General features: G+C 47.8%; 1 protein-coding gene across 2 annotated transcripts; it reads right to left on the bottom strand.

The window, feature by feature from the left end:
- Positions 1-20,844, bottom strand: PAX9 (paired box 9). Of its 2 annotated transcripts, none has more exons than XM_050897266.1 (4): positions 20,695-20,844; positions 19,185-19,811; positions 16,668-16,810; positions 1-1,862 (listed from the first exon to the last, which is right to left on the bottom strand). In XM_050897266.1, the coding sequence occupies exons 1-4, from the start codon at positions 20,696-20,698 to the stop codon at positions 1,608-1,610; spliced, it is 1,029 nt and encodes a 342-aa protein (XP_050753223.1). In that variant the 5' UTR covers positions 20,699-20,844; the 3' UTR covers positions 1-1,607. The 2 variants fall into 2 exon arrangements, with proteins under 2 accessions (XP_050753223.1, XP_050753224.1); XM_050897267.1 differs by having other exon boundaries at positions 16,668-16,807.
- Positions 20,845-24,488: the final 3,644 nt, after the last annotated feature.

The following is a 24,488-nucleotide window of genomic DNA, read 5'->3' as shown; positions in this document are numbered from 1 at the left end:
AATGTTTAATATGGTATGCAGATAGAGCAATATTTGAAGAATGAAGTTTTCTCCTCTGCTTTAACTATCTCTAGTGTAATTTAAGTTATTGCACAACATTTATAAAAATACACAATATATTAATATTCTATGAAGTATATGAAATGTCACACCAGGCTTAATTTTTTTTTTTCCACGTTCATATTCTGAACATACCTACAGCATGTGGAAAGTATTCTGGAATAATAGTCAGAACTTTATTATTGCCCAAGGAAAACAGGTAAATTTTCAAAGATTAGCTCTCTTGGGATTAAAGTTTAAAGCAAAATAACTGGCACAGAGTACTTGCCACTGGATACAGAAATGTAGAAAGGAAATTTGTTAATATTAAATAATATCTGTGTTTGTAGCACCACCACCAGTATACCTATAAGGGAAAAAAATGCTTCAGAACAACAATGTAAACTTTACCAAGAGCCATATTTTACATTCATTAAAGCAGAAATTAAAGACAACTTCCTCTTAAAAAAATTACAACATAATCTTCGGGCCGAAAATGCTGGACACGAGTGAGCCAACAATGACGGTACCATTCTGTTTCTCAGTGGGTTTGTTGACTGACATGGCTTTGTAAGCATCTCTGCACAGGTTGCACACTAACAGCATTTTCCTCTACAGTTTTCAGTTTTGTTCAGATATTTTCCACCCATTTCTGTTTGTACACTTAACATGAATGTGGTGTTTCATGAATCTGGGAGGCTGGGTGTAGCTGAGGAGAGTTACTCGGCTGGATTTCTGCCTTTGAATCTTCTGCTAAAGAGATAACTGTATTTCATGAGATGTTGAAGCCTCCGCTGTAGGCACAAAAACACGATGAAAAAAAACTTACCTAAACCTCATCACCTGAGGCTATCACCCCACCACACAAAGACACAGAAAATAGCTAGAAAGTCACCTTTTTAACGTCAAAAAAAAAAAAAAAAAGTAGAAATAAATGTACTGGAAGGTGAAAACAAATGCTGTCAAAAGCCTATATTTACAAATGGATAAAAACATAAAGGTATTACTACTGCCTGACGATGGCAACATGCCAGAAGAATCTGAGGGACGCCTATTGCCTTGGTTCTACATTTGATTACCAAAACCCAACAAAACAACCAAAAAGTGATCTCTTAATAGCGGTGGATTGTATAACCTCGTCGATGAAAGGGTTGTTCTCTAAGCAATCGGCAAATGCCTCCCATTTAGCCGCCTTTGCTGATTTGAGGCATAGCAGAATTTTCTGTGGTGATTTTTCTTTATTGATTTTTACACAAATCTTAATAACAATTGCACATTTAGAAAGTCTGTGATGATTAAGAATAAATACGTGTGGTTTGACCAGGAGAGAGTGGGACAAGGCTCCACGAGCCCTTTGAGGGACGCAAGGTCTTTACTTAAAGAGCGCAACACCTCACTTCTGTCAGTTTCTGATGTTGTCTTCAGCTCTTTCAATCCCAAAAGCCTTACGGCAGACAAGTCATGAGGAGAAATGCCAGGTGTCGCCGGCACGAAGAGAGCAGTCCGTGAGCCAGGCTCAGGGGACGACCAGCCAGCGGGCTCGTGGTGGTCCTGGGCCGGCTCCTGCATCAGAGCGCGGAGGCCGTGACCGAGTGGCTGCCCTCCCTGGCCGTCTGCATGCCCTTGAACGCCAGCGAGGCGGGGATGTCGCAGCTGTGAGGGGACAGCGGGGTGCCTCCAGCGTGCTGCCAGCCGTGGCTCGCCATGTAGCTGGACGGGGCGGCGCTGTACGTCATGTAAGGTGACACTTGGGCTGGTGTGGCGTAGGGAGGCATGGCTGGTGCTGACACGAAACTGCTGACGGCTGGGAGGCCGTTGGGTGCCTGAAAGGAAAGGGAAAAACGTTTCTAAGAGAGTAAGACACAGCGGATCTGCCATAAAAGAAGCTGCCCTCAGATGCTGCTGGGGCTTTGTACAAGAACCAGGGCCAGTGGGGACACCCAGAGAGCCACCCATAACCACTCCCCTGGATTTCAGGGGTGCAGTGGCCTCCTTGTGCTTTGCTTTTAAGACCAGCTGCTCCACATCAGCCCTGCACACCTCTCCCAGCAGCCTGTCCCAGACAGGGACCAGCAGCAGATGTTTAGGGAATGCACCCCGAGAGCAGGGCAGGAACAGCGAAGCCACCCCATATGCCTGCCTGCCTACCCGCAAGCTGTTCACAGACTCCTTAAGCCCATGGTTGCATCTAAATCACGCTGTTTGAAAGCTACTGCTGGAGGTATCTGTGATGAGTTTGTCCCATCTCTCTTGCTGAGCACCTTCATCCCCTTGGCAACGAGTCCCATGGGTCAGAGCAGGTGGGCTGTAATATTTATCCACCTTTCCCAAATTTCATATGGGGTGTTGGCCACTGCAGCTGGGCCCTGGCAGGTAGTGCTGTAGCAGTTTAAGCTGGGTGTGCAGTGACTACGGCCATACCAGCAGCAGGAGAGACGGACCCCTCCCAGCGCCTCACCTACCCCAGCCTGGAAGGAGGGTGGGCTCAGCCCAGAGCTGCAGCGGGCAGGCGCGGGCACGGATCCCAAAGCAACGCTCCCCGGAGCAGAGAGGTAACAAGCAGCTGGGGGAGGTGGGAACATCTTAAACTCTTTGGTAACTGTTTGCTCAGAGCATGAGTCAGAACTATAGTAGTAGTAGTAGTAGTAGTATTGATGATGATGTCTTTTAAAAAATCTTTTTTCTAGGTACTTGGGATATAACCTTGCAAATGTTCTTTGCTCACAGCTTCTCCTGATTTCAATAGGGCTTCTGTGCACAAAAAAATTGCAGGCCTGGGTCCTTTCCTGTGAGCTATTTTCCTAGGTCCTTCCGTAGGCTGGGGAGAAGGGTTTCTATTTAAATAGAGAAGGGAGAGTCCTTCAGTCTGCCACGATAGGATTTCACAATGAATGACTCCTTATTTAAATAAAAGGTGTTCGGTGGTTTATTTCACACCCTGTAAATGCTTCTTCAGCAGAACAGGTACAAACCAAGATCATTTATCTTGCTTAACTTTCAATTTGTGTAGTGTTTATGTTTTAGGATTTGGGGTGGCATTTTTTCCCAGAAACGTTTCCTATCTGAATATGAAAGAACGGGTATCGATTCAGCAAATCATGTAGCATCTGCCATTTTTAATCACCTGGTAGAACTGGACCTAACCTGGACAGTGCAGAGTGAAGAAATGAAGCAGACTTGTGTTTCTGCTAAAACATCACATAATGTTAACATTTCATTTGTTCAATTCCTGTCTGGATTGCACCTGCCTAAATTTCCAGTATTTACCTTCATCAAGAGCACTGGCCTGGTTTCAGGCTCATGAGTTTCCTACCAATGTAACTCACAGTTCCACTGGCTGGACTATCCTCTCATTGCCACTTGGGAAACCAAGCAGTAATCCTGCTGGAGTCAATGTAAATGTGTACAGCAAATCTAAAACAGCAGGAGACAGTGACAGGATCCCAGCCACAAGCCTCCGATAGGTATATTAATTAGTACAAAACATACAGCTGCAGCAGCAACATAATTGTCATAAACACTTTGTTGAAGCTGAACTTGCCTTATTCTTTTGAAAATCCAAATATGTGACCTGACCTTCAACTCCAATTACATGTCCCCTACTGTGTCTCAGAATTACACTTTAGCCTCAGCTCTAAATATCAGTGTTTGCAACAATACTAATTAATACAAACCTTCAAATAATTGCACTGTAAATTAGTACACTTCTTAAATCACATGGAAAATTATTTCACTGAATTTACTGGAAAGTAAAAAGTGTGACAGGCCCTAAAAAGCTGCTGTTCTCCAAGCTCCCTGCCTCTTCCAATGTGTAAAGTGCTTTTCAGAAGAATGTGAAACAAGAACGAGCACCTCTGTTTTTTTCTAACAAACAGCAACAAAAAGCTTTGCACAGAGGCAGTAGAGCCATTAGAGCCAGGTTATCACACTGGGACATCAAGAGCCACAACCCAAAGGTATCCTGCACAGAGAAGTACAGAAACACCGAAGGGGTGCTGGAAGGAGAAAAGACCTGGGGCAAGTCCCTGAAGAGTCTCATAGCCATTGAGACAGCACAAACCTCCAGCCTCTGAAGCTCAGAAGAGGATTTTTGGACTCTGCAAGGCCACCCTGCTCCTCCAGGCTTGCCCACTCCCAAGCAGGCTGGTACCAAGCAGTGGGCTCAAGGCTGTGCCTGGAAGCCCCATTTTAAGTAGGATTCCTACTAGACATGAGTGGTCATGTCTAGTGAACCCTTGGCTGTGCTTTTGAAAGGATTGCTCCTAGGTTGCAGAGGCGGCACATGTCCCTCCAGCCTCCTGTGTTGTCACTGCTCCCCTCTACCACATGTGTCTGGGAAAAGCCAGAGCCCTCCTTTGCCACAGAGAAGAGAAAATGCTTCCCATATGCTGTACAGACTGCCATGCTGTAGGATGCTCTCCAACCGCTGGCACTTCCTCTTAGAGCTCTTTAGAAAAGGCAGATGCTCTAACAATCTCTCATCTGAGGAAGAATAAGACTGTAAATGCATCCTTCAAAGTTGTGCATAGTGCTGCATTATGCCAAGGGAAAATACTGCTTGATGCAATCACTTTGCCAAGCACCTCTCCCCACCCCACCATCACGGGCCAAGAGTATATGGGTAGAGAAAGGCAACTTCTGGTCCTCAAGAAATGACTTCCCACTATGTCCAAGGCTGTGTCCAGGCAAAAAATTCCCTGGAGGTGATGACTGTGTCTGTACATGTAAATAAAACAGACCAGGGCCAATTCTTTGGCCCTGAGGATGAGCACCGCCATGCAACACTCAGCCCCATGGCTCACCTCTCTTCTGCCAGAAACTGGGCGTCCTTGCCCATGCAGCCTGTTGGGCAGGGTCCCTGGGCTGTGCCCTGCCCAACGCCATGCTGGGGCAGTGTCTGGCTGTGTGCTAGTGGGCACAGGCTAGATCTGTGCCAGGCAATGTGCCAACAAGCCACCTCTGTGCTGGCCCACCGATGCTCGAGCATCAATGTCCTGGCCTCCTGCAGCTCCTACAGACAAGGCTGCCACAGGTTTCTCAGCAACCAGAAAGTGATCACTTTGCATGATTTGGGGCAAATCTGAGCTCCTCAACAGCTCACATTAATGCAGACATTGTTGATAAATATTTAATCCAATTATATATGTTCCCCTACTTCTATTTATCATTGTGTGGCCTTCCTTAGTATGGTCTTATGGCACAAAGTAAAATGAAAGTCTCTGAACTGTAATTATAGGAGAAGCCCTAGTTTGTTACTGAATTACACTGGAGGTGCTACTTGGGTTGTTATTGATAAAACAAATGGGAGTTGACTAAAGACTCACTAGTTTTTGTAAAAGCTTAATTTAAAAGAATACCTATCCTGATTTATAAGAGACAGAACAACCCTTTTATCCATCCACCCACCCCCCTTTACTTAAATTACAGCTGCAATAACAGTTGTTTTTATAGTGTCTATTTTGAATGTGAGAAAGATCTTGCCCTAACTACTGAGGGCAGGATGTGGAGACCACCAGTTGCGACCTGTCAGAGGCCACCAATGCTGGAAAGCTGTTGTCACTGCCTTGCTGAATTAATGAATCATTCTTATTTTTGTTCCAGCGCTACAAAGCTTTACTGCTCAAAACCATGATGATGTGGATGCCAGTAGGTACCTTCAGCCAAGCAGGCGGCACTGGGATGGGTAAGGACTGGCCCGGCACGGAGCGCCGTTCTGCTTCAGGGGAGGTTTGAGCCATACCCACAAAGCAGCCAGAGGCCTCCTCTGGCCCGAATTTAAAGCTGAGGGGATAGAAAAAACTTCACCTTATGTGATTTAAAACTATGCTAGTCAAAAAAAAAAAACCACCTGATTTTCATCCCTGACTTTCATCAGTGAAGGACTTGACTCAATAATTTTAACCGCAAGAGTTTTTACTTCTAAACAGCTTTAGATACAAAGTGTAGGTTATCAGAAGGGTTGAATCTTGTCTGTCAATCTGGCACTTTTTACAAACATGACATTCACTTAAAATAAATGGAGGGGATTAAGTTCCATGACCCTGTATATACTGGATGAATAATTCATCCTGCAGTATTTCAATCAGAGGAAATGAACACCAAAATCTAAACATTCATAATTAGGAGTGCGAGAACCCCATGGTGTTTATGGATTTTTAAAACCCTTCGAACTTGTTTTAAGTGCAGAGCTTCTTGAACCTGGTTTTTAAGTTTTATAAATATTTTTTTTCTTAATTTAAACCATTGCTTTTCAAGGGAAATCTAATTTTTTAAAGCAAACAAACAAACATGTAGTTCTAACTGAACAAGAACCTCTGCTGTGCAAGTGATAAGGGTTCCTGTTTGAAAGTGCTTACTGTCCGGCTTCTATAAAAGCAGAGAGAAACATTTGCTTTGAATTGATGCTTCTATCAATGTTTTGAGACAGCTGATGGAGGAAGTATTTCAAAATTTTAGAGCTGTGTTCAAAACCTAGAACACATGACCTCCCACTGATTTGCAAATTCAGTTAAACATGTTCTCGCAAAGATACCTGCAGAACGACAGTGGTTGGGTCAGGATCACAAGTTGCGTCTGGTGCCTTTCTGCCGAGTTACTGCTGATACGCACGAGTGCCAGTGAAAGGAATATCCAGCCCAGAATTCAAATCCAAGGTGGACATAAAGTCTTGCTTTAGGTCACATAAAATGATGCTGCTGAAAGAAATGGACTCATGTATTTTCACCAGTGAAGGAGTTGGTTCAGTAGTTTTAACGGAGGGACTTTTTCGTTTTCGACACTTTAGGTACAATACTAACTAGAGATGACTTTTGTTGTCACTGTTGTTTTCAGTCTGTTTGGGATTTGGGACACAGAGGGTGCGTGGATGAAAAGCAAGTCTAGAACCAAGCTTATGTGGGATTGTCTTTGGAACAAGTAATTTCCATTAGCTCTTTGGACTCGTAAAAGTCAGAACAGTTCCTCTCCAAACCAGAGGTAACCACCACACACACCTTGATTTCTGTTACGAAGGTTGTGCTGGTATAATGTGTCATACAGCTTCAGCCTCCTCTCTCCTGCATGGTAAGGAGAGACAGGGCACAAGCTTTCTGGACAAACTTCCCAATCAATCCACATCAGACAAACTACCTGACTTTTTTTTTAATGCCTTGGTCATGTTAATACCAGAGAAACACACAAGCTAGATTCCACTTTCAGACGTCGTGGTATAAATCCAAATTCTATATTGTAATTAATTGATATTATTTTGTTTTGTTTCATCCCCTTCTCTACTTTCCTTCTCTGCCTTTTGCTTGCTAGATATGTGTTCTCTCAGTATCAAAATTAGACCGTCTCCTGTGATCCCTTCCCATGTGGCTTCTAAATGTTTCAGAAAATGACCCAGAGTCACAGCATTCAAAATCACAGACCTGCATTTATGTTAGTTATCATTAATAGCAATAATGCAAAAGATCTCATTTCAGGTTTACATGAATACAAACGAGCATATTTGATGCCACAGGTGGATGCCACCTCAGTTTTATAGTCTAACTCTAAAGTAAGTGTCCAAAAGAACGTAAATTATTCTTCTTACTTTAAAGTTATTATTTCCAATTATTTTAATCACTTGGCCATTGTAATGTAATTGTTACAATATTTTATTAAATAGATAATTTATTGCATAGACTAAGAGTGTATGTTCTGTAGAAGTATTCTAAATGTCTATGAAAAAAAAGTGTTTCTGGAGAAACAACATAGGCTTCAAGCTCGAGTTACCTAATTCACCAGCCCTAATGAGCTTGGACAGTGACTCAGCCCAAACTCCCCTGCTGGAATCAGCAGAAGTTCAGCCTGTGTCAAGACTTGGGGAACACACCTCTGGTGAATAAGGTTGCTGTTTCACCTGTATTTCTCAATTCTAACACTGACTTGGAAGGAACGAATCCTTCCTGTCCTCGGATCAGCAAGCTCAGCGCGTTGCCTTGATCCTCCAGCACGGAGCCTTTCCCCAAGAGCAAATGAAACAAATCTGCAGAGGTATCACAACTGTCGTACTGAGAGCAGCAGCTCCCCAGCAAAGCGGAGTGCTGGCAGTAGCTTTAGCGGCAGGGACGCTACCGTAGCACCGCAGACAGACACCCTCTCGCTCATTTTTCAAACTGAAAAACTTAAAACAACTTCTGGAAATGCTGAATCTTTTCTGAATGTCCTGAAAACATAGCCACAAAGTAGCTACTGGAGAAGTCATTTTTCCACAGCAAGGGAAAGCATAGCAGGGAGCAGAGCTGAATATCTAGTCCTTCAATCAGAAGAGCAAATTACCTTAAAAACCCAGAGGATATGTCATGTTCTTAGTGACATGCACATAATCAGTCAAAAAGTTTATGGCAACAAGACTAGGAGCAATCAAACACAAACTGCAAACAGAAAGGAAGCAAACATGCTAAATCTCCCTTTTTAATTGGAGGTTAAATATGATTTATAAATCAAACCAACATATGGGATCCCAAGGGAAGAGTAAACAAATTTTCCAAGTAAAAAATCAGCAGCAGGCCTGTAATGGAAATCTCATTTAGGAAAATGGCATTACCTAAAGATGTAAGTAATACGCCTATGTTTCTTCTAAGGTTTTAAAATGAATAACCTTAAATAATATTTTGGCAGAAATTGTAGTTAACTAAATTTGAGCTAAATTCTGAAGCTGCTATTCAGTGCTACAGCATCAATCGGAAAAATGACATGATCCTACAAACACTCATTCAGATCAGTGTCCCACTAAAATAAACGTGCCTACACAGGTAAGTCAGAGTTACCTAAAGAAGGATTACAAAAGTGAGCACTGAGTAAATTTCTCCTGTTTATGATAACACTTTTTATTAAAAATATTTTTAAGAAAAATGTAATAAAATTGCTAAGCTGTATATGAATAAGCTAGTCAGAGTTGACCCTGCAAATCAGGGTTTGCTGTCTTTTTATAATGCTGGAAAAATTTCTTGCAAAAATCTTTTCACGTTAGACTATATATCCATATTCTTAGATGAATGAATTTATTTTACTGAACATACTCCCCCTTTGATTTTCTATTAATTTCACTGCAAGCAGAAGAGAATAAAACAGACTCTGAAAAATGAGGACACTGTCCTTAAATAATTTTGACATCCAAAAAATCTTGAACAGAAGGGGAAACATTTTGTAGGTAGGATATAACTTGGAAACATATGCCTTTATTTTCAAGAAAGACTGAACAGCGGTAATACATTGGAATTGAGGAGCTTTTAAAATAACACATGGGCAAGGGGTTTACAGTCAGTCTGTTGCTCAGCTGAGCTGGACTGATGCCCAGAAGACTGAGCTTTGAAAAATGGAAGGAGACCTTTCAAGAATGGGGAATTATAGTATTTCTCTTTCACCGTAAGTCGTACAAAGCAATGCTGGTATTCTAGTTGAAGTCACAGTTAAAATGGAGTTATTTACATGCTTGAGTGCTTTAAGATTCCAAACGTAATTAGCTACCCAATCCTATACAGTGTCTCTTACAAAGATGCCATTTTCTTTACAGTTATTTCTCCTGTTACTAAATTCAATGCATTACAATGTACTGCATGAGAAAATCACACTAATTCCTTCTAAAATAACGTTCATTCCCTTAATAATGAGCAGATCCCATTCCCCGTGTTTAATGTGCTTTTTTATTAACTTAAAGTTGTTTCCTTTACTTCTAGGCATCCCCAGCTGCACTGAATAACACAGAAATCAGATAATATCAATTGAGTGTTTTAACTATAGTTGCGACATGCATCAAGATCACTCTTAATTATATTTTCTTATCAAATTTTAAATCTTGGTCTCTTCAGGGAAATAAAAACCCAGTTTTGGAAATAGTAATAGTAACTTGAATTTACACACCATCACCGATCCTTTCCTAAAGGAGCCAGGGGCATTTTATGTCTTTTCCAAAACAAACTACAGCAGAAAGCAAAAAAACCCCCCTCTTTCTCAGAGACTGAGGAATCCACTACAAAAACAACAGAGGAAAAGAGAGGTAGGAGAAAAAGGCACGATGGATACAAGCCGGCAGAGGTTGTTGTAAAACCTAAGCATGCTCTGAGGGAGAAGTGGAGAGCAAGGGTTTCCAATGCTTCTTCAGAAGAGGGATAGGTTTAGACGGTTTTCACAGTGAAGTGAGATCTACCACATACGGCACACCAAGCACACACTAATACGTCCACCTAAAATGTCTCCCACATGTAGATTATTGTGCAAGGTCTGTACGTTCACTGAATGGTTGCTTACTCCAGTTTAGGAAGGATGATATAAATGGAAGTCACTGCTTTTCCAGTGAAGGTGCTGGATCTTGGGATATATTCTATTATTTAACAAACCTCACAACCAGACTACCTCAAAGTGGAGTGAAAACACATTCTGTTTGCTGTGAGCACAAAGCTTGATTTTGATGACAAAGACACAACTTGAGTCTCCCTTAGACAGATATACAAGGACAAAAGGAAAGCTCAGGAAAAAAATCATGCCATATAAGCAAACTCCCTTGAGTAGGAACTAACAACAGATTCCCATAGTTTTAGAACAGATTTGCACAATAATTCCCCCTTGGTATTTTGGCAAAATCTGGAGTCAGGCAGGGCACACATGGACATTAAACAAGCAAACACACTGAAAGGAATAAACATTTGTTCTTTCTACACTGATGGTTAAAACTATAATGTATTAGCAAAAGGTTCTATGAAAAATGCCTTCTTAATATAAAATATTTATCAATATATTGTAATTTCAATATGGTGTTACTTAAATGAAACTGAGGTTGGAAGAAGGAGACTTACGGACACAGAGACATCAAAGGGATTCTTGATGGCTGGAAGCTAGGCAAATATAGGGTCAAACTAGTAAAGTCCCCACTTTGTCCTCTTCAGGGAGAGCCAAAACAGCAGTCCCCTTTGTCTACCAAATCTCCGATGCTGCAGAGGCAATTACTGGGAAGCTGGTAAGTTAACGAGGGTAAAATCTCAGCCCATCGATTATTGAATGCCCATGGTCATTATGACTAGGTACACAGGCAACTCCTAAGAGCTGATAAATTGCCACAACAGACAAATTCAAACACACCATCCAGTCTTTATCTACTTCCCACTCTACTGCAAGCACCAGAAGACTGAACAGATCAAGTCCTATCTAGTCCCCCTGCCCCTGGCACTCGGCTGCTTGGCTGCCATAGGTATCTCCCACCACTCTCGCTTTTCAGTCCCTGGTCCTGTTTGTCATGGCGGAGCTCCTGGTGGGTTGGGGCCCTTTGAGCAGAGGGTGCTGAGAGTGCAGTTTGAGTGTCATTATACCATTCACTCACCTCTCTGACTTTCTTTATTAGTTTCATCCGGGTGGAGTGCCCTGAAGCCATGTGGGTTGGTGGGCAGGGCACTGTGTTTTGGCCGTGGAAGCAGGTGGCCAGTAAGAGGCAGGTCTCACAAATGGGGTTCGAATGGGGTGCCATCCAGATCACCTGGGAAGGAATCGGGTGCATGTAGTGGGATCAGCTCATGCCCCTCACCCACAACATGCAATGACATGGAAGCCTAGACCTCCAGAAAGCCATCTTAGTGACAGCATTTTAATAACAGGCACTGGTCTGGAGATCCTAATGAGAGTGACACAGAACCAGACAGTCTCCAAGCCAAGGTCTGAACCCCTGCACCACACAGGAACTCTGCTAACAATTCTACCAGATACTACGGCAAGAAAGCAAATCAGCACCTCTCCTCAACACCTCCCCGCCGCGTATGAGTGAGGAGTGGGAGGTCCGGACCTTTATCACTGATGGATTTTGCACAGACCCATAGCAGGAATCCAACTGCCTGAATCCTGAGTTAGAATATAAGATGCCAAATAAGTAATCATCTGCTAATTAATTTTTTCAATAAATAATCTGTGTAGGAGGGTCACGTAATTGGCCATAACATTTAAGGTTACATTTTCATCTTATTCCCAAAGAAGTTACCATATGTTGTGGGCTCTAAGCACTGCAGATAAAAACAATTACAGATGCTTTGGCCACCGCATATACAGTTCATTGTTCATCTACAATCAAAGATCAGGAACTAAATATTTACATTGCCTACATTTTCTGTGCAAATAATTGTCCAGAATTGCACCCACAATTAACTGCAATCCCTTGCCCTAAAACAGAGCCCTCCCTTTATGTACTTACAGCACATGCACCTCGTGACCCCTAATCAGAATGCAACCAAAGGACAGGGAGTGCTGTCTCAGCAAAGTCGAAAACTCAAGCCACTAACAGCTGATGAAGTTCAGCTGAGACAGAGGTGAAGCGGTTGCTGCTTTGTGGTCTGCCCAATATGTCAGAGGAAGACTTCACTCAAACCATGTTCACAAGCCCCTCTGAATGAGAAGGAGTGTTTTCACCAACTCCGGTAGGTTTGGGATCAGGCCTCCGAATAGCGTACCCTTTCCAGGAGCGAGTTTGCAATAACCACTTGCTCTTAGATCCCCCAGTTACAAGCTTTTTCCCATTAATCAGTATCAGCTCCCTTTGGCAATGTGCACATCTGCTTCCTGCAACGCACACAGCAAATAATTCTGAAAAAAAGTATTTCCAAAGCTATTCTTTGCCTCTCAACAAATCGTACAGACATATGTCAGATCTTCTGCATTTTTATAAATGTGTAGAGACCACAATTTTTTCAGTTTGCACATCCGTGACGTTAGTCCAGAAAGTCACAAGCATCAGATGTCTGAAAACTGCATTTTAAATATGATACATATTTATTAAATGTTTTCATTTCAAATGCAGGGTACAAATGGGTTTGTATTTCAGCGATTTCAGCTATATTTTTTTCTTAATGCAGCTGTCAGTATAAGCTGTGTAATGCATAAGATACTCAGAATATTCATCCTTTGTATTAATAATATAATTATCTGTAGAAGCCATCTCCCCAACACCACATTGAATGTGCCTCTCCATATAAATACGGCAATATAACTGAGCTCTGTACGAAATGTGTATGATGCAAAACTGTCAAACTCTCAGAAAAATCTATTTTCAGTTTCAGTTTCTCTGATTCACAGTCGCTCTGTTTGCAAAGCTGTATGACAAATTTGTGAATATGATACACCGGGAAAATATAATGCAATTGCTTACATATAAACGACAGCTTGGGACATCAGGTAATTAAAAATGAATAGAAACTTGACAAGGCATCTCTGTGATTTCCTGGGGAATGATTGGTACAGAATCACAGTCTGCCAGGCAGAGCTTTCAACTCCTCAAACCCAAATACCAAACAACATCGCAAAGGCCCCAGAGACACCAGGAAATTCATAATACTTAAAGTGAAAAATGTTCTACATACAGAGGTTCAGTTTTGTGTTAAACGAGTGTGACTGCGTATTGCTGAGGCAAAAATGTGAAGTCTTCCCGCCTCTTTCGTGGAGTCCTTCCCTAGCCCAAATTCCCACTAATGTGAGGCACAAGGGGTGAAATGCAGCCGTTCAAACCCATCGAAGAGATCAGCCTTGGCTGCCAGCTGACAAGTCTGGGAGGTCAATAAGAGTTTTGCCTGAAAAAAGCCTACAGGATCCCGTGTGTTAAAACAAATGTATATCATTTAAAAGGAGGGATCAAATAAACATATTTTAAAAGTACAGAAGATGTTGTTCTTCGGGCTCAATTTTTCTAGTCTTTCTTACGCAGAGGGAGTTTCCAGGAGATTTCTTGAGAAGTAAAATATTCTCTTCCGTGACTAAGGCTGGGGAACAAGTCCTTCACTCACCTAGTAGCTATGGAGCTATTTGCAAGCTGTGGACAGGTGAACCTTGAATGTTGCTGATGCTTAAAATGTATAGCTGGTATTTGTTGGAAACAGCAGAATTCCCTATCACTCACACAAAAATCCTTTGTTAATGTGCTTCAGAGCACATTCCCTCTGCTCCTGTTGTGTAATTGGAAAGCCTAAGTAAAACACGCACGCTTGATTCCCTGCTGCTCTAGTCCTCTTGTAGGCACCTCTGACTTCAGTAATACAGACATAAAACTGGAGGATTACAGAACAATCACTTTTCTTCTCTGGGGAAAATCTGCTGTCTTCCTTCTTAAGACCCAGCTTTTGTAATAAGCTTTGCCCAAAGGAGATGAGAAAAACAGCATTTACCCTGAAGTCCAGAGACAGAGCCTATTTCACCGTAGTCCTTCTGGCATATAAATTATGACTGTGGCTTCCCCATTTTTCCACCATTCCATATAGCCCTTTGCTAGATTCGCACAAATGAACCAATGTTCTCTCCTGTCCCCTGCTCATCTATTTATACCCAAAGCAGTACACATTGCAAGAGACTATGAAAAGATCCAAGGACGTCAGAGACTTTTGGTGAGACTTTACTGTCACAGACTGTCACCCCAGACTCACTGCGCTTCAGCAAACAGACAGCTAGTAAGTCAGTGCTACATGCAGCAAGAATTCGGTTCATAAATTTCACTTTGCACCTGGTTGGAACAAATCTTTTGGCAAAAAGAATGTTGCAAAAACTGCAAAAAATCACATTTTCAGATCCTTATTTGACATTAATTTTTTCTGAATACATTCTAAATTAGCAAGGTAGTAAGCTTGTGACAGACAAAGCAATTAATGTACGTGTGAATGAATTCTCCGGTAAGCAAGTCTGAATACTACATCAATAGACTGGTCTATACGTTAGAACTTTCCAAAGCCAAATTCAATTTACCCATATTATTATGGGGAAGGAGCCAGGGGGAATCTCCTCTGTGTCTTCTTTTAGTGAGCAGGGTTCTGAAAATGACCTTTTGGATAAATACTTTTTAGCTTTTCTGCCCTTTTAAACTCTCTGGACAATGTATTTTGATAAATGAATTCCATTTTATTTATAGCAATTTGCTCCATTTTTAAATAGCGAATATGTTTAAATTACATTTATCAGGTGATCTTTCAGGTGGAACAAAACTTTAAAGTAAGACTGGTATTGACAGTAGAACAGTGATATATTATGAAGATGAAAGCATAAATATTGAAAGAGTGAAAAAAGATAAAAAAATAGTTTCCAACACCAGCATTGAAAATAACCCGATTTACATAACGTTGTTCCTCAACACATCTGCTGAGGTAAATGAGATTCCAACAGAGGCAATGGTTTATAGCCTATGAGCTGGATCCTGTGAATATTTCAGCAGAATCATGTGCAGAAGGCCCAGCCTGGAGCCCAAGACAACGCAGCAGCAGTACAGCTGTTCTTAACAGAATAATGACAAGCTATTTCCATCATTTTTAGTAAGACTGCTAAAACTTTATTAGTTACGTTTTTAAAGAAAATTGTGGAAGGATGAATATTAACTCTAAATCTAACTCTAATTTTATCTTTAACCATACAGTCATGGCTACCCTACAGTGCACATTATTTGTGATATGAAATGAACAGAATAATAATGGGATAATAGAAACATGTAATACAAAACAAATAGGACAGCATTAAGGGCGGCATATTGTTTGTAAGGCAATATATGTAGTAAAGTGGTTGTTCACTTTTGGGGCCTACAATATTTCCCGCTCTGCCTCATTCACCTCTTTGCAAGCATTCCCGAAGTTTGCGCTCCACATCTTGAATTTGAAAGGGTCTGATTCAGCTACTCTCAGCACCAAATACGAGCTACAAAAGTCTCCTCGGCATGGAATCCAAAACCAGACACAGAACTCGAAAAATACGTCCAAAACCTCTGTCTTTGAATCGGAACACGCTAAACAGAGATCGCGGTTTTTCCTCGACTTCGTTATAAGCGTAACAAATGAATGGCCGGGAAGTCAGTGTATCTGAGAAACCTCCAATACGTTTTGAAATGTTTCCATCGCATGGAAAAAAGTTTTCAAAACCTGTGCTTTCCCAACGAGTAACAGTTGAGCCTTTTATAGCTTTTCTCCTGGCACGGGATTTGATTAGCAAGTACAAAGATTTAGACAGAGATTTATTAAGTAACAGTTATATTGTGTTGTAATTAAAACGTAGGAAACTCGCCGTCTACTTAAGCGTTTAAAAATGCTTAATGTAGGAAGCAATTACACCTCATTTTCAAATTATTCCCCTGCCTACAGAGCACGCTGCGGACAGGGTAAAAGGCGGCTTGAGGGGCGGCGGCGGGACCTGCCCGCTCCCACGGCCCGGGGCTAGAGCCCCGGTGGGCGGCGTGGCGGGGTCCGGTCGCCGGGCGGCTCGGTGGGCGGGGGCCGGTGCGCGGCGGGTCTGGAGTGTCTGCTGGGCGGGCTGTGCCGCGGCGGCGGGGGCAGCGCCGGGAGCCCTGGGCGGCCGGGGTGCGGGCGCTGCCCGCCCCGCCAGCCCTCCGCCCGCCGGGAGCCTCTCGGCCCGGAGAAAGGCGGGCTGGGGGCTGCCGGGGGGCTGCGGCGGCTGTGCCGAGGGAGGGAGCGGAGAGAGGAGCGGAGGCGGGAGCCAGGCTCTTTCCCGACGTGGCCCGTCTTGGCCGACTCGTTTGCAAACCAAAACCGAGGGAAGGCCGGCACCGGCTCCAAACCGAGAGCGGCAGCCTCGGGCAAGGGCCACAAGCCCGAGGCCGAGCTCAGGGGCCCTGTGCATCACCGCCCTCCCCCCCCCTCTCTCTTTACCTGGCTGTACTTGGCCTCCTGCTCCAGGGAGCTCTTCTCCAGCCCGTTGACGGCGTGCTGGGCCGGCGGAGGGAAGCTGTTTCGGCCCAGGCTGCTCCATTCCTCCACCTTGGGGCTGGGGTAAGGCGAGGTGTCGCTCACTGCTGGGAAACACGGGGGGAAGGGGGGGTTAGAGGCAGGGGCCGGGATGCGGAGCGCTTTGCTCCGGGCTGGAGACGGCTCCCACTCCCCACGGGACGCAGTCTGGGGGGCAGAGCTAAGGGGAAGCCTGTCCCTCGCCCGCTACACTTTGCTGAGCCTCCCGGGAGCACCTGGAGACGGTGATCCGGGGGGGGAGAAGGGAGGCGGGTCCCTCCGTGCAGCCGATGGCAGCGATCGCCAGCCGAGCCCGGAGCTGGCTGAGTCGTTCGTCCCCGTGTCCCTGTACTGGCGGGACGGAGCTGCCCCCCGGCACTTGTCCCCTGGGATCCCCTAAGGGGGATTTACGGGAATCGCCTCGTGTGTGTGTGTGCGAGTCCGAGGACAAACGATACCTCTTCTTAGAAATAATCCTGGCACGGCTGCAGATGAACCAGGCTCCAAACAAGTTTGGGACGAAAAAAACAAGAAAACAAAACACAAAAATAAATTAAAAAAAAAAAGGAAAGGACAGGAAAAAGAAAAGAAAAAAGGGAGGAAGAGAAGAAAGAGGGGGAAAAAAAGCTAAAAGTCCTGTTATTTACACGCACATCAGCCGTGGCACGGGAATATCGGGCTGTTTTGCAGGCGGGCGAATTCCCCAGGCCCCGAGGGGGAGCCCGGGGGGGGCCGGCTCCCCCGAGCCCCGCGCCCGGCCGCATCGAAGCCTGCGGGGCTGCGGGCCCGCCGGAGCCGCCGTGGGAGCGGGCTTCCCCGCGACACCACCTTGCTCGGCCCCTCGCCGAGGCTGGGGAAAGGCACAAATCTGAAGTTGTCTTAAGAAATTGAGCTCTCTCGGTGAGCGCCCTTTTCTGCTGATCTCACACTTTCCCATGAATAGGGGCTTCCTTTCCGTGTCAGCAAGGTCAGTTTATCCTATAAATCAAGGGCGAGCAGCCCCCATCTGCGGCATCGGCCGCTCAGCAGCCCCGGCTCTCTGCTGGGAAGGGGGGGGGGGGGGGGGGGGGAAGATTTTACACTGCAGAAAGATGTGTGCAGCTCCGAGGTCTGAGGGAGACGGGGCAGATACCGAGGCAGCCGGCAGTACCATCAGAGGCCTGCCTGCCTGCCAATGTGGTGTTAATAAAAAGAGGAACTCACTAAAAAAAACCCTCCATTTCTCATGTGATTGTAACGTTCTCATTCTTTTTAATGTTCATTGCCAACGCTACCTCTCCCCAGCAAAGAGCAGAGATTGCCAGGCGTGTATTTGTTAAAGTCGACTCAGAAACACATTCGTTTGTGCCAACGTGGTCTGAGGATAAAGTTTATATCGTGAAGTAGAGGGCGAAGAAGGACAAAACTTAAATATTTTTGTATGTATTAATATAAATAAAACATACTTTCGTGTGTGTGTTGCTTAAAAAAAAAACCACCTTTTTGAGAAAAGAGAATTATTCTGCAATGCCTAAAGGATTAATTTGCATTTGAAGTGCTGCTGGAACCGGATTGCTGCCGTTAAAAACGCAATGAAAACAGAAATCACAGCCGCCCCCCCTCCCCCGCTAATTGGGAGGGAAGAGCGGGACACAGAGATCGCTGTAGGCGAAGGTTATTTTAAACTGTTGTTTTAACCACTTTCACTGTTAGTTCACTGGCAGAGACCGAAATGGAAAAAATGTCCCTTTCTTTGCGGCAAAGCGTAGCGAGCGGCTGGGAGACGCGACGCAGTTTCCAGGCGGAGAAACAGAAAGAAGGTGGAAGGGGTAAGAGAAGCAAATCTTGGGGGTTTGGTTTTCCTGGACCACTGCTTCGGAGGAAAATACAGCATCAGAATGAAAGCAATTAGGTGACATTTGAACTTCCTGCCGGAGCAAATTTGGCCTGATTGCGAAAACTAGAGAAAATGGACTTCTCGGTAACGCCAAGGCGGCGCCTGTGACTGGAGGGCGGCAGCGAGCCGCGGCCGGCACCGGGACGGTCCGCGGCACCGGGACGGTCCGCGGCACCGGGACGGTCCGCGGCACCGGGACGGTCCGCGGCACCGGGACGGTCCGCGGCACCGGGGCTGAGCGCGCCCTGCGGCCGCCGCACCCCGGGCCGTTCCCTCCGGCCAAGGTCGCCACTTCTCGGGTCACAACGGCAGCGGTGACGGCCGGTATGTACCGTTTGCAGGTCCGCCTGCAGCCCACCCCGGGACCTCCGATCTGCCCGCGTCCCGAGGCACATCCTCCGGTAAGCTCAGTGCCCGGCCCGGGCTGGGGAAGACGCGAGAGGTTTCCCGAGGCAAACCACGAAACCTCCTTCGGACCCTCGGAGAGGAAGGAGCCCAGGAGCAGGGGACCGAAACGCTCCGGCCCCGCCTGGCTGCCGCTGCGGCCCCGGGTCCCCCCTCCTCACCTTGGTCTGTGATGGACCGGATCCCCAGGATGTCCGTCACCGAGTGGGAGGACGGCCACGTCCTGGGCATGGCCATGGTGCTGGGGATCGCTGGCACCCCGGGAGGGGTGGGCACCTTGGCTCCCGCAGCAGCGATGGGGCTGGGGTAGGAGTAGATGTGGTTGTAGGGCAGAGCAGGCTGTGGGGGCGGCTGGTGCTGCTTGTAGGACTCGTAGTGACTCTGCTGAGACAGGTTCCCGATTTTGTTCCGGAGGATGCGGCTAATGGAGCTGACCGACGGCACGTTGTACTTGTCACACACGCCATCGGCCAGCAGGCGATCCCGGATCTCCCAGGCGAAGATGCCCGGATCCCTTTGTTTGTAGGTCCGGATATGTTTTACCACCGTGGGGGTGGTGACCCGAGGCTTGCTGCCTCCGATAGCCCCCGGTAGGATGGAGCCGGTCTCGTTGTAGCGAGCCAGGATTTTGCTGACACAGCCGTGGGAAACGCGGAGCTGCCGGCTGATGTCACACGGTCTGATACCCAGTTGCGCCAGTTCCACAATCCGCAGCCTGATGGCATTGGGCAGGGGTCTCCCGTTGACAAACACCCCCCCGAGCTGGTTCACTTCCCCGAAGGCAGGTTCTGCAAGCAAACGCACAAAAACACCCGTCGGACACGGCGAATGGCTCAGAAGAGGGCGTCTGACCTGCTCCTCATCACCAGGCAGATGTCACAGCTCGAGGACCCCCAGGTCACTCCACGCACGCTTCTTTATAATAGCTGGACGCCCCAGAAATTGAAGGGGGGGGGGGGAGAAAGAAAAAAAAAAAAGCGGGGGTGGGGGGAAGGAGAGAGGAAAAAAAAGAAAAGAAAAAAGAGAAAGAAAGAAAATCCGTGGCAACAAATGTCGGAGGTCTCCGGACTGTGCATCAAGCATATTCCAAAAAAGCACATTCCAGCGAAGAAAAACGAGATCGCCCCAACAGACAAGTCAGCTTTATTACCACAGGAAAAAGGAACACGAAGAAAAGAAAAAGGAAAGGAAAACATTTTGGAAGTCGTGGGGGAGGGAGAGGAAGGCAAAGTAGTTGAGGAAATTCTTTTACATCTTGGGAGAGGCAAGGGCAACGCGGTGCTTCTGAGTCGCGACTAACTTTTTAAAGACCGTTTCTGGTGCTGTTAGCGCCTCTCGCTTAACAGCACAATTACACCAGGCTGTAAAACAAACGTGCTAAAATGTTAACTGCTAAGATCGGTGTCAGGAATAATATACAACGTGCCACAGGCTGCAGCCATCCACTCGGCTGCGATCCTGCCTCGCACTCGCCTAGTAACATTAATAATAAACCGAGCAGTCGTTAGCTTTCTCTCTTCCCTGCTCCTGACCCTTAACGTGTTCTTACAACTTGTAGGAACACGAGCAAAGTCAATAAGGGAGCCGCGGCGGCGGCGGCACATGACGGCGCACGGGTGCTCCCCCTCTCTTGACAGCACTTGAACCCTCCTGCAGCTCCCGGCCACTTACCCATTCCTCTGAGCAGGACACCTCGGGGGCTGCCCTAAATCCCAGGCGGAGACCTAAGCCCAGAGACCGGCTCCCCGCCTCCCGCGCTCCCGGCTGCGCTAGCCCCCGGGGCTCTCTGGTCTCCACGGCGGAGGCAGCGGGGGCGCGAGGGGAAAAGGGCCACAAGGCAATCTGCTTCCCGGCGAGAGAGCCTTGACTTCTGCATTTCAACCTCAGGGCAACGTGGGCAGGGCTGGGCTGGGCAGGGCGCCGCAGCCCATCGCTCCCCCGAGCCCGCCCCCGGGGGCGGCCCCGCCGCCCAGCCGCCCTCCTAATGGCCGGGGGAGATGACGGACAGCGCGCTGCTGGCGGCCCTTCCGCTCTGCCTCGCAGGCGCGCTCGGCACCTGGGTCCCCGCCACGGCAGAAATGGCCACTTCGCACCTGCGCGGCGGTGAGTTGCGCGGAAAGCGCGGTTGGGGCCGGGGCGGTGCTGGCGCTGCGGTAGGGCATCGCTCGGCCGCGGGGGGGGGACACACACACACACCGGGGGGGGGGGGGGGGGGGGGGCGAGCACGCAGCCCCCGCGGGGCCGGGGGCACCGTCGGCGGGCCGGGCCGGGCCGGGCAGGGCGCAGGGCCGGGCACCCGCCGGGCTGCCGCGCCGCCCTTCCTGGCCCTTCTCCCAGAGTAAGCGGCCGGGGAGGGGGCGTCGGGGCTTGCAGAGAGGTTCCCCCTTTCTCTGACAGAAGCAGAGCCATGTCTTGACACACAGGCGGCTTCCCCGCGTTGGCTTTGCGGATGCGGGAGAGAAGTTCTTCCTTGCTTACGGTCGCCTTGTTATAATAAAGCACTCTTTCACGAACGAATATGTCACGGGTGGTGTACGAGAAGGCTGCGAGCGGTGAGGGTTGAGTCATCTTTGGTGGAAACCGCAAAGCGGTCGGGAAATCGGCTGCAGCTTCGCTTGCCCCGGGAGGAGACGGGAACGGGGCTTGCGGCTCCCGGGCATCGGGATGCTGATGTTCCGCGGCCATCAAAGACCGGCCCCGCTTTTGTTTTAATCCCCACACTAAATACCGCACCGCGCTTACCGGTAAAATGTCAACACCTCGCAGCTGATCTCAACTTTATCGAAGACACTGCTACATATTAACAGTTAAAAGAAAAACAGACAAAGCTGGTAGGAATTAAAGTATGTGTGGGTCACGGCATGTTTGTGTATGTGGAAGAAGTGTTTGGTTTGGCATTAGGTGTACGGATCCTGATCTGTGAGCTTGTGTGTGTGCCTCTTACATACATACCACGTATATCATGTTCCACACAGAGATCATGGGCTTCCCAGCGCCAACCAAGAATTTATCATGTTCTCCTTTTTTTTTTTTTTCTGAGATTCTTTTTTGTTTGTTTTGTTTGGTGTTTTGTTTTGTTTTGTTTTTAATGAAGTCTCGAAGGTAGAGGCTCTATAAATTAAATAAAACGTGAAAAGAAATAATGTGGTGACCGGAGTGCACGAAATATCAGCGAGTAAAATATGAAATTAATGTCGCTGGTGTGTATGAACACTGTATACATATTATTTTAATTGAAATGTTTGTAAGATATTTTTAGAAAAAATCAAATTAATTGAGCTAGATTTCAGAGCCTGCACATGTCGCTATGAACGTGCATAGTTAGGAATAAGTAGGATGTTACAGGAGATCGCCCAGAAATTAATGGCATGTTGCAGACGTTTTGTGGTGGAAAGGCGGCGATCGTGGTTCTTTCGCAGGTATCTCTATTTGATCGGAATATCGGCGGATACTTCTGTTTCCTCCACTGGGATTTAAAAAAAAAAAAAACCACAAAAACAAACCAACCCGACAACAACAAATTTTCTGTGGCAGTTTTGTGCTGATTTCATAAACGTGAGTTGCAAATTCGGAACATCACACTTGTAAATTGTGATGCTTGCTCAACCTAGATAAAATTGTTTCTGGTAAAGGGGATCCCCCCCCCCCGCAAGTGCCGTCGTCCGAAAACGATGGCATGCTGCGCAGGTAGTACTCGCAGGCATTTGGTGAAGCCAGAATCCTTTTCGGTGTTGTGAGCTGACCTGCTTTGGATATTTTTAAGGCAGGAGGCATTGAACTAGTGGGACCCGGATCCAGCCTTTAATTAAGTTCATTATGTAATTAAACAATGGAAGGGGGTGCGCGTTCGTAAAACTTCCGATCCTCAGGGACAGCGTGCCCCTTCCCGAAGCAGAGTCGCTAGAGGGATCCCCGAGAAGGCTGCCCTCCCGGCAGCCCTGCTTCGCCGCCCGGCAGAGCCTGGGCTGCCCTCCTGCCGGGCTCTGCCCGCCGCCGGCCCGCTGCGCCGCCCCCGCCGCCCCGGCCGCCTCGCACACGCGTCCCTCCCGTTGCTTCGGCCCGGTCCAGCGGCGTGTGGCCGGGGGCCGTCTGCGGGCGCAGGGCTGGTGTCGACCCGGCCCCGCCACTCCTGGACCCGCGCGGCGCCCCCGAAGCTCCCCCAGGGTTGCTGGGATGCTCGGGCGTGACCCTGCGCTGCTCTCCCACGCTGCCCGGGCAGCTTCTCTCCCCATCTGTGCTTATTGTGTTCGCGGTTGTGTCCTTTTCTCCCCCTTCCGCCGTGTCCTCCAACCTGTCTGTTCCCCCTCCTTCCCTCTCCCACCCCTCCACCCCCGAGCCCGCCTCTGATCTCCTGGATATTTGGTTTCTTTCCCTTTCTCAATGTGTGTTCCTGATGTGGTCCTGTCGGAAAAGCTCGTTTACTCTGCTCGGGTCTCCAGTGGTTTAAGGATAATGTTTATCAGAAGTGAACGTGCTCAACTTGTTTCCATTCAACTGCTGAGTGTGGGCTGAAATACCAAAGGTCACATCTACAGTGAGTCGGTAGAGGGCAGGGGGAGCCGAGAGGAATATGAAAACATTATAATATACAACAGCCTGTTGATCGCTTCTGACCTGCCTGGCAAAAAGATTAATTTTTTTTTTCAGGTAGGAAATCATTGAAGAATCGGAGGGGAAAGGCGGCAGGGAGAGGAGGGCGGGGGGCGCGGGGTCGGGGTTTCTCCCCCCCGGGGAAGGGCACGCGTGGTCGGGCAGGGGGCTCGCCCCGAGGTGAGGGCCGCTCCGCCGGCGGCCGCCCCGGCACGCACCCGCGCCCCCACCGCGGGGTCCCCCCGGCTGGGCAAAGCAAAGCGGGGGGGCTGAAGAAGACTCGGGCAAGGGCCAGCCGAGAGCCAGGTTTCCCCTCCCGCTCCTTCCCCTCCGTGCCGAAGAGAGGGACTGAGCTGTGCCGTCCCGCACGATGCTGCCCGGAGCTCCGGGAGCCGGCAGCCGGTGTGCCTCCGGGGTCACTGCCTCCCCCCGACACCGGGGCATCGCAGAGGGGAGCTAGAGGCTGCTCCCCCGCCTCTCTCTTCCCTCAAACCCAGCTCTGTCGCCCTCATCTCCTCCACGAAAAGGACTTGGTGTGAGTTGCCTGCAGCAAATCGCCTGTACGGCCGCAGCCCCGGTGCGCGGCCGGTACCGGCGAGGCGGCGGCTGGCAGCCCCTGGCTGTCCCCGGCCATGAGGGCCTTCTCCGGGGCCCAGGGGCCTCCAGAGAGTGCCCAGCCCCCGGGCTCCCTTGAGCCCCTCCCGTAGCGGGGAGCGGAGTCCCGGCGCGGCGGCATCCCACCCCTTCGGCCGGGCTCCGGTCTGGGAGGCGGCCGAGGCTCCCACCGCCGCCGTGCTCACCTCGGCGCGCCCGGCTCCTGCCTCCTTGAGCCGCATTCAGAGAGAACCCGTCCTCCATGAGGGCCTTTCTGTAGG

The sequence above is a fragment of the Gymnogyps californianus genome, chromosome 5 (assembly GCF_018139145.2).
Source record: "Gymnogyps californianus isolate 813 chromosome 5, ASM1813914v2, whole genome shotgun sequence".
Classification (NCBI taxonomy): Eukaryota; Metazoa; Chordata; class Aves; order Accipitriformes; family Cathartidae; genus Gymnogyps; species Gymnogyps californianus.
Note: the sequence above shows the minus strand (reverse complement) of the source record. Positions and strands in the feature narration are given on the sequence as shown.